The 14,025-nt window shown below is 65.2% G+C and overlaps 1 protein-coding gene across 1 annotated transcript in view; it reads right to left on the reverse strand.

The window, feature by feature from the left end:
- Window positions 1-334: 334 nt before the first annotated feature.
- Window positions 335-14,025, reverse strand: part of INTS3 (integrator complex subunit 3) — a 63,818-nt gene continuing 50,127 nt past the window's right edge. Inside the window, exons 23-30 of the mRNA XM_039512306.1 lie at window positions 13,654-13,729; window positions 11,051-11,164; window positions 10,605-10,653; window positions 6,204-6,371; window positions 3,401-3,501; window positions 2,762-2,834; window positions 2,251-2,407; window positions 335-1,380 (exon numbers count right to left, since the gene is read on the reverse strand). Of these exons, the coding sequence (XP_039368240.1) occupies window positions 1,303-1,380; window positions 2,251-2,407; window positions 2,762-2,834; window positions 3,401-3,501; window positions 6,204-6,371; window positions 10,605-10,653; window positions 11,051-11,164; window positions 13,654-13,729 (816 nt within the window). The 3' untranslated portion in view covers window positions 335-1,302. The remainder of the gene's footprint in view (window positions 1,381-2,250; window positions 2,408-2,761; window positions 2,835-3,400; window positions 3,502-6,203; window positions 6,372-10,604; window positions 10,654-11,050; window positions 11,165-13,653; window positions 13,730-14,025) is intronic.

The following is a 14,025-nucleotide window of genomic DNA, read 5'->3' on the forward strand; positions in this document are numbered from 1 at the left end:
CTGGGAGCCAGGATGACTTTTGTCCCCGGCTCTGGCAGGGCCTCTCTGCGTGACCTTGGGCACGCCTCCGTGTGTTTCCCGGCGAGGACAATACTCGCCTGGTTCCAGGGGCCGGGTCTGCAAGGCAGCAGGAAGCGGCTGCTCTGCAGGGGGAGGGGGGCGGACGGTTGGCTGAGTACGGGAACCACCAAAGCTTTGGAGGGCAGAAAAGAGCCGTTCCCTTGAATGCCCGGCCAATGGGGTCTCCTCAGGCCCAGCCAGAGGCAGACGATGCCCGTCCCTGCGCCAGCCACTCTGCCGCGCCCACGCGCACACGCCATCAGGCAAGATGGGCTCTTTGTAAAAAACATCTGAGTTTTATTTTCGTTTTAAAAACACTTTAAAAGGCGAATCTCTCTGGGGAAAAAGCTTTGACTCTCCAGCCTCGCGCCTGGGCCGCCCGCCTGTGAACAGTTCTGCCGAGCAGGCGTCTTCTGCACCGGTGCGGCCCGTCGGGTCGGGTTTGTGCTCTGCTCCTCCTCCCAGCTTGGGGGGCTTGGCTCGCAGGGAAGAGATTGGGGGGCAGGGCTGCTCATAGGGTTTGGCTCTTTTCGGACTCCCAGCCCCAGCTCGTCCCGCCAGCAGCGAATGGGCTCCGGGTGCTGGTCTCTGCCCCGCTTTCGTGGGCAGTGCCCGCTCCATGGCAGAAGCTAAAGGCTGCTGCGAGGCCAAGGCTCTGGATTGTGGTGAAAATCACAGGTGGGAACTAAGCCAGCATGGCCAGGCAAGGGTGGGCAGGTGCCCCAGGCCGTGGGCTGCCCTGGCACAGGTAGGCCTGGGGTTCCCTGCTGGTCTGCTAGGCTGCCCCCTCCTGGAAGCGTCTCGGAGCAGCAAGCCAGTTCTCACTATTTATTTACATTTCTTATATGAAAATAGGAGGCCTTTGCTCTGCAGCCTGTCTGGTTTCCTGTCCAGCCCCCGGCACGCAGGGGCCTGGCACACCTGCTGCTGCAGTCTCCCCGGCTGCCCCGTCTCGGGGACTCAGGGCCGTGCCCCTCGGCCTGGCACCCAGCTGCTCACTCCAGCCGTTCGAAAGGGACTCGGACGTCAGCCCGGTGGGGCCGGCTGGCGCCGCTGGCAGGAGGCTGCAGTCGTGTGGTGGGTGCAGCCGCAGACAGACAGCGTGCGCCTCGCTCGCTCCCAGCCTGGGGACCGCTTTGCCCAGCTGCTCCACAACCACCAGGGGTGGCTGCTGCTGCTGCTTTGCAGGGACTTCCAGAGCCACCGCGGGCCAGGGTGGAGCTGGGCACGGGGCCACGCCCCTCAGTCACTGTCCGAGCCCACGGCGGACGAGCCTTTCCGTTTCCGTTTGGTGGGTTTCGGCTTGGTGTCCTCTTCCTCCTGAAAGGGAGAGCAGGGGGCAGCCGTCACGGGCACTGCCGAGCCCGGTGGGGTGGGGATCACAGGCAACGTCAGAGGGGATGGGGTTGGCGGCTGCCATGGGCACTGCCGGGCGGGCAAAGGTGGGGTGGGGATCACTGGCCATGTTGGGAGGCGGGTGGGGGGACGGCAGGGCCCGGTTGGGGGCTGGCGGCTGCCATGGGCACTGCCGGGCGGGCAAAGGGGCAGGGCCCGGTGGGGTGGGGATCACTGGCCATGTCAGGAGGCAGGTGGGGGGACGGCAGGGCCCGGTTGGGGGCTGGCGGCTGCCATGGGCACTGCCGGGTGGGCAAAGGGGCAGGGCCCGGTGGGGTGGGGATCACTGGCCATGTCAGGAGGCAGGTGGGGGGACGGCAGGGCCCGGTTGGGGGCTGGCGGCTGCCATGGACACTGCCGGGTGGGCAAAGGGGCAGGGCCCGGTGGGGTGGGGATCACTGGCCATGTCGGGAGGCGGGTGGGGGGACGGCAGGGCCCGGTTGGGGGCTGGCGGCTGCCATGGACACTGCCAGGCAGGCAGAGGGCCAGGGCCGGCTGGGGATGGCCCTCTGCGGGTGCTGCCAGTGAGGCTGAGGTCAGTAGGATCCTTGCCCCACTGCACAGGGCTGTGGCAGAGCTGTGTGGGCGGCATGGCTGAGGGCAGTGCCCAGCTGTCCCCACCAGAGGAGGAAGGGACAGGGCGGCAGGAGCCAGGAAGAGCACGGGAACCCCGCGGAGAGCTGCAGCCCTGCCCCAGAGCCCCGTGGGGCGAGGACTCCCGGACGTGGCCAGACGTCCCTCGCTCCGTGGTGCCGCACCCCAGCTCTCCGGAGGGCCCCGGGGGGTGGCACTCACCGAGGCGCTGCTGGAGGCAGACTCCTCCTCGTTGTTGGCTGGCTGGGCGGCGTTCTTCCGGCTGCGGGGGCTGGACAGCGCAGCCTTCCTGCGGCTCTTCGGAGGCTTGCTGGAGGAGTCCTCGTACTCCTCGGCCAGCGAGAAGAGGTCGCTGAACCTGGACCGAGAGCAAGCGGGGGGCGGGGGTCAGGCTCTGGGCACCCCCAGCCCCACCCCACAGATGCTCTAGCTGCACACTCCCCGCGTCTGCTCAGACCCCATGGGCCTGGGCCTCCGCCAGCCCAGCGCTGCCCCGGCTCTCCGGACGCCCCCCGTCACCCCTGCCTGCCCTGGGGGACAGGCTGTGCGAAACCGGGCGCAGGCTGCTTCCTGCCTGGCTGCACGAGGGGGCCTGGGCTGGAACGTGCAGCTCCAAGTTTATTGCTGAATCCCGCGACCCACTGCACTCCCAGCACACCCCACTGCGCCACCCCGGGCCCAGCGAGTGGGTCGGTGACGTGGCTGCACTTACTTCATCTTGTGGGCTTCGTCGCAGCTGGCCTGGACGTGCTGCAGCGCCTGCAGGATCGGCGTTTGGCTGAAAACTGGCAGGCAAGGAGAGGGGAGGCCAGTCAGAGCCCTACCCTGCCGGCCCCACTGCTGGCCAGTGGCCTGGAGCAAGCCCTTCTCCCTGGCTGAGTCCCACCCGTCCCATCTCTGCGCCTCGGCTCCCCACGTGTGCGGTGCTGGGTAACTGCGGAGGAGGAAGGGGCCCAGCCCCACGGCGCAGAATCCCAGCCCAGCGGGTGAAGGAAGGAAGCGCTCTTGTCCCAGGAGGCAGCACCAGAGGCCAGAGCCTGTGGACTGCTGGGCCCCTCCCAGTCTCTGCTGAGCCGAGCCAGGCTGGGGCCAGCGATTCCATGGCGGAAGAAGGGGAGGGCAGTGCCCCTCCAGCCATGGGGCTAAGGAAGGAGACCCCGCAGCACCCCTGCCCATCACCCCAGCAACGTGTTTGTACAGCATGGAGAACAACAGGGCCCCCGGACCCTGACGGCCACGCCCCATCCCAGGCACCCAGGAGCGACCATGCTGCCAACCTCTCCCAGCTCTGCCCGCCAGTGGCCAGGCAGCCCCGTCCGAGCCCCCCTCCCGCCGGGCACGGCCCACGTACAGTTCTGTTTGGTGTTGGTCAGGTTGAGCCGGAGGTTGTCCAGGTGCTCCAGGATCTGCTCTAGTGTCAGCTGGGCCAGTTTGCTACTTGAGCTGCGCAAGCTGAGGACAGGGCAAGGGAGGCAGTTAGTCCCTGGGGGGCCCGGAGCCACCCACTCTCCCAGAGCGCCGTGGGGATCCCCCCTCTGCCTGGGGGGCCCCCTCCATTGCCAGGAAGCTGGCTCTGCTGGGGAGGACAGGCCATGGCAGAGCAAGCCCCCGGGGGCAGGCGCCGCGCCCCCACCCCACCCTCTTGGGGGACGCCAGGCTGCTCCTGGCAGCTCAGATCCCAGGGCGCTAAAGAAGCCCCAAGGCAGGGGGGGAGGCGGGCTCAGCACCTGGCGTGACATCAAGCCCAGGGCTTGGCCTGTGAAGCTGGGGTGCCTGGAGGCTCCTCTGATCCCAAACCTCGTGCATCCCCAGAGGCCACTCCACCCAGCAAGCATGGAACCAATCGTGCGCCTGGCGCGGCAGCAGCACCCCCGTGCTCAGAGCCAGGCTGCGGGGAACGCGGTGTCCTCGCAGGGCCAGTGCGCCGGGCATCAGCCGCAGAGCTCGTTAGCTGGGATTAGAACGGCCGACTTAGTGGGCCCGGAAAAAATGGTGTTCACCTATCAAATGCTGCTAATTAACGAGGGGAAATGGAACCGAGCGGATGGAGCTGGAGATTTCCACAGGAACCGCTCCTCGGGGGGAGGGGAACGGGGGGGGGGCCCTGTCTTTTCAAAGCCGTACAGCCCCTAGCTCAACAGCTCCCTGAGCGGGCGGCCTGGAGCCTCTGCGCTAGACCCTGAACAAGGCTCGAACGAGGGGAGAACTGGGAGCTTGTATCTCCTGCCCCCGCAGCACAAACACCGCGCCCCGGCCCTGCTGCCAGGCCCCCCCCAGAGCCGGGCCCCGGCCGCGCCGCCAGACCCCCCCAGAGCCGGGCCCCAGAGCCGGGCCCGGCCGCGCCGCCAGGCCCCCAGAGCCGGGCCCCAGAGCCGGGCCCCGGCCGCGCCGCCAGGCCCCCCCCAGAGCCGGGCCCCGGCCGCGCCGCCAGGCCCCCCCCAGAGCCGGGCCCCGGCCGCGCCGCCAGGCCCCCCCCAGAGCCGGGCCCCGGCCGCGCCGCCAGGGCCCCCCCAGAGCCGGGCTGCCAGCACCAGCCCAGGGACCATGCCCCGCACTGCAGGGAGTGGAGCCGGACCAGTGCCGCTTCAGGACACTAGATGTCCCTTGTGCTCCAGGCAGAGCAGCACCCGCAGAGCCCTGGGAGGACAGCGGAGGGCACTGTTGTCCCCCAACAGAGACACCCCCAAGCCGCCTGTCAGGGGCTGGCCTGGGGGGTGGGCTCCGGGGAGCAGGACTGGACAAGGGCTGGTTCCCCGCTGCCCTGGCCCAGCTGCTCCGGTGGCCGTGGGCGCTTTCTGCGAGCTGGGTTTCATGGTTCTCAGGCCCCGGGCCAAGCGCCTGCTCTCAGCCTGCCTGAGACAGGGAGACAGAGCTCCCATCTGCCCTCGAGTGGGTCCCTCCCATGGGTGCTGCCAGCCTGCAGCATTTCTGTTAGCCAGGCCCTTTCTCCAGCGCTGGGCTTGGGGGACAGGAATCCCCAGAGCTCTTTGCCAGGCTGGGGGTCCTGGGTCCCCACCCCGTGCCCAGCTCAGTGGAGCTGCAGGCCACGGTGGTGACGTGTCAGTTACACACGCATGCGCCACGGCCCCTTCGGCCGCCCTGGGGGAGCCAACGCAGCAGAGGAAACACCAGCCCGGCTCAGCACATAGCTGGCAAGCCCAGCGCGTGCTGAGACACGGGGCACGGGAGAGGCCTGTGTCGTTCTGCGGGGAGCGTGGGCCAGCGCAGGCTGCTGCCAACGCAGACGAGCCTCGTCCCATCCTCACTTGCATGGGCTGGAGCATTTCACCGGATTGCAGAGCCCAGTCCAGCCCCTCAGCCCTGACATGCTGTGAGGAAGTGGGAATGTTCCTCTGAGTTCTGAGAGTGCTGAGTGGGGAGCACTGACCTGGGAAGCTTGCAGGGGGGTTGGGACGGCCTGCACTGGGGAAGGGAGGTACCTGAGACCCCAGGAGGGGGGTTGGAGGCCAGGTGACACCTCTGCCCGGGACACTGGACAAAGGCTGGGGGAGGAGCCGGGGGGAGGCAGAGTGAGGCTGAAGGGAGTTTTCAGTTTGGAGCTGGCTGGAAAGAGGGAGGGGTGCCCCGACCAAGGGGCCCCAGATGGACCTAACTAAAGGGGGTCCTGTTGTCTGTACCACCAAGACCGGTCTTGGACTGTGTTCCTGTCGTCTAAATAAACCTTCAGGACACTCAGCCAGCCAGTAACAGGTGAATCGCAGGAAGCCGGGGGTGCAGGGCCTTGACTCCCCCACACTCCGTGACACTTGCCCCCCCAGCACCAGTCCTGGACCCCTCAACAAGCCCCGACACTCCCAACCCCACCTGTGCACCTCAGCCTTGACCTGCAGCGCCCCCGGACAGTCCAGGCTCAGGCACAGAACTAATCTCCACCATGTGGTTGTTTTTGGTGGTGATCAACCAGCTCATTCCACCCATGCCTGCACCAGGCAACCTGAACCAGGGTGTCCAGCAGCAACAGGCTGGTGCGTTCACTCCCTGCGCAGCGCTGGGCCCCCGGCCCCTCAACCCCGAGGGTGGCCTCTTGCCAGGATTACCCCACTTTCCGTGCAGGGAGCGTGGGGGACGTCTCCTCATCCGCGGCCACCTGCCCGGGCCACAGGCTCCCTGAGGAGGGGCCCCCCACCCCTCACCTCTGGCGTTTCCGCGGCAGGCTGTTGTTCTTGATCAGCAGGGATTTGATGTGCTCCGCCAGCAGGTCGTCGTGTTTGATGCACCAGTGCCGCAGGATGCTGGTGGTGAACTGGTCGTCCGGATGGCAGGGCCGGCTCAGCACCATCTTCACCATTTCCTCGCTGGGCCTGCCGCAGGAAGGGAAAGGGGGGTGACGGAAAAGCCTCAGCACATCCAATCCCACTTCTGCCGCCATGAGTGAGATGCGGCAGGCGGCCGGCCCCCCTTGCCCATCACCGTTGCTAGTTCCCTAGCCAGAGAGACAGGATTCGGCAGAAACCGCGGCGTGGCCCTCTGGCTCCGAGGTCCCAGGGCTCACCGGTGACGAGGCTGCCCTGCTCAGCTCTGGCTCCAGGACCTCCAGCAGGGCGGGGACCAGGTGCATTAGATACAAAGCTGCATGGCAGGGAGCTCACCCAGCCCTTTCCCGAGATACGGAAGAGACCAGCCCCCATGGAGCAGCCTGGCACCTCCCCAGAGTCCCTGCGCCAGCCGCCTGCGTCGGCCTCGCTGCAACACGCTCCCACTGCCGCTCCTGTGCATTCTGGCACCGCGGGCCTGGGCTAATACCATTTAGAGCCGGGATCAGATTAGCCAGCTCCAAGTGCAGCATTAATGAATAGAAATAAATCGCTCTTCACTCAGCCGTGGGAGGTGAGCAGAGCAGGCAGAGATCAGTGTCCAGGCTGGGCTACTACTGTGCCGTGTGGGAGGCAGACGACGGGCAGCTCTCTGGCTCGGAGAGGTGCCCAGTGCCAGAAACGGCCCAGCAGAGCTCAGGCTGAGCAGGGCTGGGCCAGCACTGGCCTGGGAGAACGTCAGCACTGCTGCTGCCTCGGGCGGCTCTTTTCTGGAGCAAAGGGGAGCATCTGGCTGCTGGTGGGGTGGCTCTGGAGGAGGTGTGACGAAGTGGGAACGTTCTTGCTGTGTTCTGTGAGTGCTGAGCGGGGAGCACTGACCTGGGAAGGTTGCAGGGGAGTTGGGACGGCCTGCATAGGGGAAGGGAGATACCTGAGCATGTAACCAGAGAACCCAGGAGGGGGGCTGAAGGCCAGGTGACACCTCTGCCCAGAAACCTGGATAAAGGCTGGGGGAGGAGCTGGGGGGAGGCTGAGTGAGGGGCTGGAGGGGGTTTCAGTTTGAAGCTGGCTGGAAATGGAGAGGGGTTCCCCGACGGGGCTTGGGCTTCCCAATGGGGCTGTGGCCTCCCTGGGGCCCCAGATGGACCTGACAGAGGGGGTCCTGTTGTCTGTACCTACAAGCCCTGCTTGGGACTGTGTTCCTGTCGTCTAAATAAACCTTCTGTGTAACTGGCTGGCTGAGAGTCCCGGTGAATCGCAGGAAGCCGGGAGTGCAGGGCCCTGACTCCCCCTCCCTCCGCGACAGAGGCATCCACTCAAGTTAGTCACTAAGAATCCTAGGGCTTTCTGGTAAGAGTCCTGGCAAATTTCAACTCTAGGTAATTACCTCACAGCTGCCTCCTTCCTCCCCAGAGGTGGCTGCCTTGCAGTGGTGGTGCATGAAGCCTGCACAGTGTTTTGGGACAAGATTTGCTACAGGGGACGGTGCCATTCTGCGGTTTGCTCAGCGGACGTCTCCTGCCCAGTGAAACCTGTCTTGGCACCCCCTGGGTTGGAGTCTCCCAGCGAGCCGGCGTACTGACCCTCCCCCAGCGAGCCGGCGTTAGGGAGTTTCCAGTGAGCTGTTCTGATCCAGCACATTGGCACAGCCCCCCCGGTGAGAACAGTGCCCACCTGCCCACGCCTGGCCAGGCTGGGGAGTGAGCCACATGGCCTTTCACAGGATGGTGTCATTCAGCCCCTCACTCCTGGCAGGGAGGAAATTACCACTGTCCCCATTTTACAGATGGGCAAACGGAGGCGTGGGGCAAAGTGACTGTCTAGGTCACACTGCGGGTCAGGTCTGAGCCAGGCCCCGACCCCAGGCCCCCTGCTCAGTGCCAGACGAGCTCAGCCCTAGCTGTGCCGTGCCTTGTCCTCAGCCCTCCAGAAGAGACGCTGGGGGCAGGATGAGCCGTACCAGGCAGCAGGTCTGGTGCCAAGTAGGTGCCAGCCCCAGTGATACAGGAAGGGAGGAGACGGGTCCTGGCTGGTGGAGGCCAGGACGCCGACCTAGCCAAGCTTCCAACCTCTGCTGCGTGCCCCAGCCGGCCCCTGCTCAGGTGATGACCGCATGGCAGGAACCCCTAACCCCCAGCCCCTCTGTGGGCACAGCGCAGGTAACCTCGGCGCCCCTTCCCTTTGGAGAGGGGCTCTCCCCGGTCCCGCCCGAGTCTCCCTGACCCGCCAAGCTGCCGCAGAACCGAAGGGCAGGGAGTGGGCAGCTGGGCTGGCACTAGGGTCGGGTCAGTCCCACGTGCTCCACGGGGCGTCCCTTGAGAAGCAGGCGAGAGGAATGTGAGAGCAAGGGGGAGGGGACGCAGCCCAGGGGGGGCCCTCTGCCCCCAGATAAAGCTGCTGCTGCCTCCACCTCCTCTGTGGCATGTGGGGCCCAAGGCGGGGGGTGGAGCGCTGGATGGGCTTTCATGGCACATGAAATATGGTTTTAATTCCCCTTCCTAAGCTGCCGTATCTGAGCAGGGGCTTACTGAAGGCGGGAGGCGCTCTGAGCAGCGGCGATAATCACATGGCTGTTTGCCTTCCCACGCAGAGGAGACTGGGGACAAGTGTCGGATCAAATCCCCGACGAGAGAGAGCCGGGGGTGGAAAGCCCAAGGGACCTTTCAGGAGAGCGGCCCCGCAGCTTGGCCTGGGATCAGCCTCCAGGGGGCAGCCGCATTGCCCGGCCGATCCCCGTGAAGCCGCCTGCAGCACCCTGGCTATTCCAGCTCTCCCGAGAGGTCACTACGACCTGCTGGGAGCCTCTCGGGAGCAGGCCCTGCACATCAGCCATGCAGGCGGGGCTCTGACGGGAAGGAAGGGCCAGACCCCCAACCCCAGCTGTGCCCTTGCTCAGGCTTTGAGGGCAGAAGGTAACCCCTCTCCCGCTTGGCACTAGCCGGGATACTGGGACGCGGTACCTCAGCCCAATGCCAACTAAACTGACCAGAACTCCCCCGTGGCCAGCAATCGCCCCTGCCCCGGGCAGACAGGCTGGCCCCAGGAAGCCTCCCTCTCGTTAATCCTTCCTGCCTGGGGTCTCAAGCACTCACAAACTGAAGGTGTTTGGTGCTTAGAGGGGTCAGGGCCTGGGAGCCAGGACTCCAGGGTTCAAGTACCAGCTGTGCTGCCGACACAACCCTGGCAAAGTCTCTGCCCCTCTCCGGGCCTCACTTTCCCCTCTGCAAATGGGAAGAATATCCACTCAGAGGTGCTGTGAAGGATAATGGGCTTGGAGCCTGGGGGCTGCTGAGGAGCTAGGGAAGAGCCAGGGGGGTTTCTGTAATCCGCAGGCAGAGAGCAGACTGACCGTGCGGCTCTGAGCGGCCAAAGGGGGGAATCCAGGGAGGGAGGGACAGGATCTGTCCTCCCATCTCCCTCCCTAGACATGGCAGCACACAATACGCAGCCTCACTCACTGCCCACGAGGGCTAGGACACACCTGCAGCCCTTGCTCGGACCCTGCCTGGCCTTGCAAAGCCTGTGACTGGAACTTTTAACACGTGAAGAGCAGGATTTTTCAGGACCACCTTAAAGATGTGAGAAGGCGGCAGCTCCTGCGCTGATCAAATCTGGATTGATTAGAGCCAAGCCGCAGGGGAGCGATCGCTTCGGTGGCGCTCTGCTCCTTGGAGCATTGGGAGTGGAGCCGCCGTGTGCTGGAGAAATTAAATGTTCCATCTGTCGCCGTCGTTCCTCGCACTCTGATTAACGAACGAGAGGAGCGGTGCTCCCGGCGGCTCCACGGAGCGGGTACTGCCTGTTACTCCAGCCCAGCTCAGGGACCCAACGCACCGGGGCAGGGGAGGCTGGAGGAACCCTCCAGCGCTTCTCTTAAGGGTCGTTCCAACACGAAGGAAAGGGGCGCGCTCGCTGCGATTCCCTGCCCATGGCTGCTGCTGCCACCCGGCGCCGACCCAGCCAGGAATTCCCAGAGCAGAACACGGGAAACCCCACGGGCAGGACTCAGCGCATGCGGTCCCAGCAAGCAGCCCCATGAGCCCTCCGCACAGGCCTTGATCCTGCAGCAAACTGCACATGGGCAGGGCCCCCTGGTGTCCCCTGCCTGCTGCACCCGGGGCCACGTAATGCCTGGCCCTGCCCAGCATTAGCCAAGAGAGGCCGCTCTGCTCTGGCCTGCTCTCCTTTGGGAACCCCTGCCCGCTGCAGTTCAAGGGGCCAGCAAAGTACCCCCCCCCAGCCCGGCACGCTCGTACCACCCCTCCCCCACTGCATACATACTTCTCTCTCCTCAGCTGCAGCAGCAAACAGGACAGTGCCTCTGGGTGCTCTGCAAAGGAAACCAAAGGGGCTTAGTTTATTCCCGACAGCTGGGACCCCCAGTGACTGCCAAGGGGCTCAGAGCCCTTGGCTGCAGGTATGTGAACCGACATGGCCACAGTTCCTGAGGCCCCTCGTGGCGTCCGCCCACGCAGCCTGGTCCACGCTCCCTGCCCCCACCACTAACACACAGCCCCTGCCAGGGGGCGGCAGCAGACGCCAGGCGTGTAATTCTGGGCCCGGGGCAAAGCTGAGTCTTGTGCAGAGCTCCTGGGGGCTGCATGCTTCCTCTCCCTGCATACGCGCACACTGCCGGGCAGCGGACCCAGCAGGGCTTGGACCCCCGGGATTGTGCGGTGTGTGTGTGTCTCTGACACACGCGGGGCGCAGGCCGCCGGCCGGCTCACCTTTGTACTTGAGGTGCTGCAGGATGGGGATGATGGTCTCCAGGGGGATGTTGTGTGCCAGGAAGAGCTGCCAGGTGCAGTACTGCTCAAACGTCTCCCAGTCCAGGCTCTGAACTAGAGGGGGAAGCAGAGCGCTCGTTAGGGGGGAGGGCACTGCCCCCAGGCGGGGGAATGGCTCCAGCAGGAGGCAGGGGCCTAGGACAAGCGTAAGTTGGGGGCAGAGATGTGACTGAGGGGGCTGCATGCTGCAGGGGGAGCGTGGGTGGTGTCTGTGCCACGCTCTGGCAGAGGGATCCAGGATGCCAGCAGCCAAGCAGAGCCTGAGCATTCCGTGCCGGCTTTCACAGCGGGTGCCGGCATGCGGGTCCTCGAGCAGTTTGAATGGCTCGAAGCCCCAGGCTCTCAGAGGGAGGGAACGAGCTTAGAGCACTGCTTGGAGCCTTCCGCTCAGTGCCAGGGCTGGAGCGAAGCGGACCAGAGCGGCAGGAGAGACGCCTCGTCAGGCACTTGCTGGGGGTACCGCTTACCCCTTCAGCGCCCCAGCCTGGACACTGGGCACTAGGGCTCTGCAAGCACCCGCAGCCGAGTGCCTGAGGGCCTGGTGACGGTGCAGGCCGCAGAGGAGCCAGGAGACCGGCCTGTGCCGTGCAATGATCTGCCCGCTGGCTGCGAGCCACGTGTGAAATGCAATATTCAGCCGAGCGCCTGAGGGCCCGGTGACGGTGCAGGCCGCAGAGGAGCCAGGAGACCGGCCTGTGCCGTGCAATGATCTGCCCGCTGGCTGCGAGCTGGGGCGATCCTCCAGCCCTGGCAATCTGAAATCCAGAGGGGTGTTTTTCTGAGCGCTCTGCTCCAGGGCGCCCAGGAGTTCAGTCAGGGCAGTCCCCCGGCGTGTGCGGTGCACAGGTCAGAGTGGATACGCACAGTGTCCCTGCTGGCCTATGAGTCCTACAGCAAACACAGGGAGACCCCAGATCCCAGTCCCCTGGCTTCACAGGAGCAGCCCCGACGTGCAGGGCCACCTCCGACCGTCTCCCACCACCTGTCAGCCTGACGGAGTTTTGACAGCTGCTGCTACCGTACCACAATGGAAAGCCTACGAGCTTATCAGCTGCTAACATCACAGGGGGCAGACGGCTGCGAACAGGGCGACTCGGTTCCAGGACACTCCGAGCACTGGCCTGGGCCTGTGAGGGGACAGGCTGAGCCCCCTAGAAACCCCACGGCTGAGCGCGCATGTGGGGATGGCAGAACTAGCGGAGGGGTTTTCTTTCCCTCCGTTCTCCCTGACGTTCCCCTGAAAGGCTCTGGCAGCCCGTCGCAGGGAGAGAGAGACTGAACCGTGCCCGTTGCTCCCAGCCCAGGCCTTTGATGGAGGGAGTGCCGAGCCGGGACTAACCACCTGCCCTGCGCTGCTCAGCGTCTCCGGAGTCCCTCGGGGCTTGCCCAGCACTCTGTCTCAAGCCTGGTTAAACCCATCAGCACTGCTCACAGCTCAGATCCAAGCAAACGACTAATCCCACAGGCCTGCTCGGGGCAGTGATCCTTTAAGCAGTGCCACTAAGACGACATGGATCAGAGGAGGAAACGCCAATCTCCAGGCAACTGGTGCCACTGTCCCCGCCCTGAGAGCTGCCCCAGGCTGCCAGGCTCCTGCATTGGCAGGCCACACCTGGGCGTCTCTTTTCCAGCACCTTGTTACCTGCAGTGTTATAATAGACTGTACGACTTTTGCAGCGCAGAGGTGGGGGATATTTCCTCCCCCCCCCAGGGAACACCCCCATCGCTTTAGTCCAGGTCAACGAGGGCCCGCCCATGGCCCCCAGTGGAGAAGGGGACTCAGCGCTGCCAGGGCTGGGGCTTTTGCAAGTAGCAGGAGCATGTCATTCCAGCGACCTGCAGGGAGCGCCGGACGCCGGCAGCAGCGCCACCCACGAGGGTCTGGCAGCGCCAAGGGAGAAAGCCGCCCCTCCTTGGCCCCGAGAGCACGGCACTGGCCAGCCACATCTCCATTACGCACTGCTGAGTGGCAGCCGATTTACAGGCTCCTCCTGGCAGGTGCTTGAGAAACAACAGCCCCACCTGCCCGTGCACAGGGCACCCTTCCCTGCCTGGCTCAGGGCGTGCATTGCTGGGGCTGCTACCTAGGGAGTAGGGAGATGCCAGGGGAACTGCCCCAGCACGGTCCGAGCCCTGGCCAGCATCACCAGTCCGAAAGAGGCCAAAAGGTGCTGCCCGGTGCCCAGATACCACAGGGCTGGGCATGAGAGAGACGGTGTGGGGACTCACGATGCCCAGGCCGACGTCAATAGGGAAGGAGCCCCAGGCTGGCTCAGCTCCTGGGGGGCATGGGAAGGCAGCGAGAGGCTTTGCCAGCCCAGCGTCTAACGCAGCTGGGAGAAGAGGTCTCTGTTCTGCCCACCTGGAGGCCAGAGTCTGCCGCACGAGACAAGCGGCTGCTGGTGACTGTTTAAGCTGCATCCGTGTTCACCTCCCAAATACAGACACCCTATGTCATCCCCACTGAGCCCCACATGGCCACGCCCATCTCCCCCCCTATGGCCACGCCCACCTCCACCCGGGTGCGGGGGGGTCCTACTCACTCAGGATGTTGAGCACCGAATCTTTTCGGAACATCACCAGGTTCCCCATCATGACGTGACACACCAGCTCCTGCAGCTGGAAAGCAGAGCACAGCGGGGTGAGTGCAGGAAGGCCGGGAGCTGTGGGGGGGGCCAGGCCAGCATGACGTTAACCCCTGAGTGCTGGGATTTCCCGCCAGCAGCAGGCGGTGCTCGCCCTGGAGCACGGAGGAGATGAGCCCTGGAGAGCCCAGGCGGCAGAGGAGCCGCAGCCCCAGCATGGCCCGTCTGGCACACAAGTGGCCCCCGCAGCGAAAACAGGGATCCAGGCGAGCGCAGGTGGCTCATAAATCAGAGCCGTTCTAGGCAGCTCCAGGGGTTCACACCTCAACC

Source organism: Mauremys reevesii, linkage group 24 (assembly GCF_016161935.1).
Source record: "Mauremys reevesii isolate NIE-2019 linkage group 24, ASM1616193v1, whole genome shotgun sequence".
In the NCBI taxonomy this organism is placed as follows: domain Eukaryota; kingdom Metazoa; phylum Chordata; order Testudines; family Geoemydidae; genus Mauremys; species Mauremys reevesii.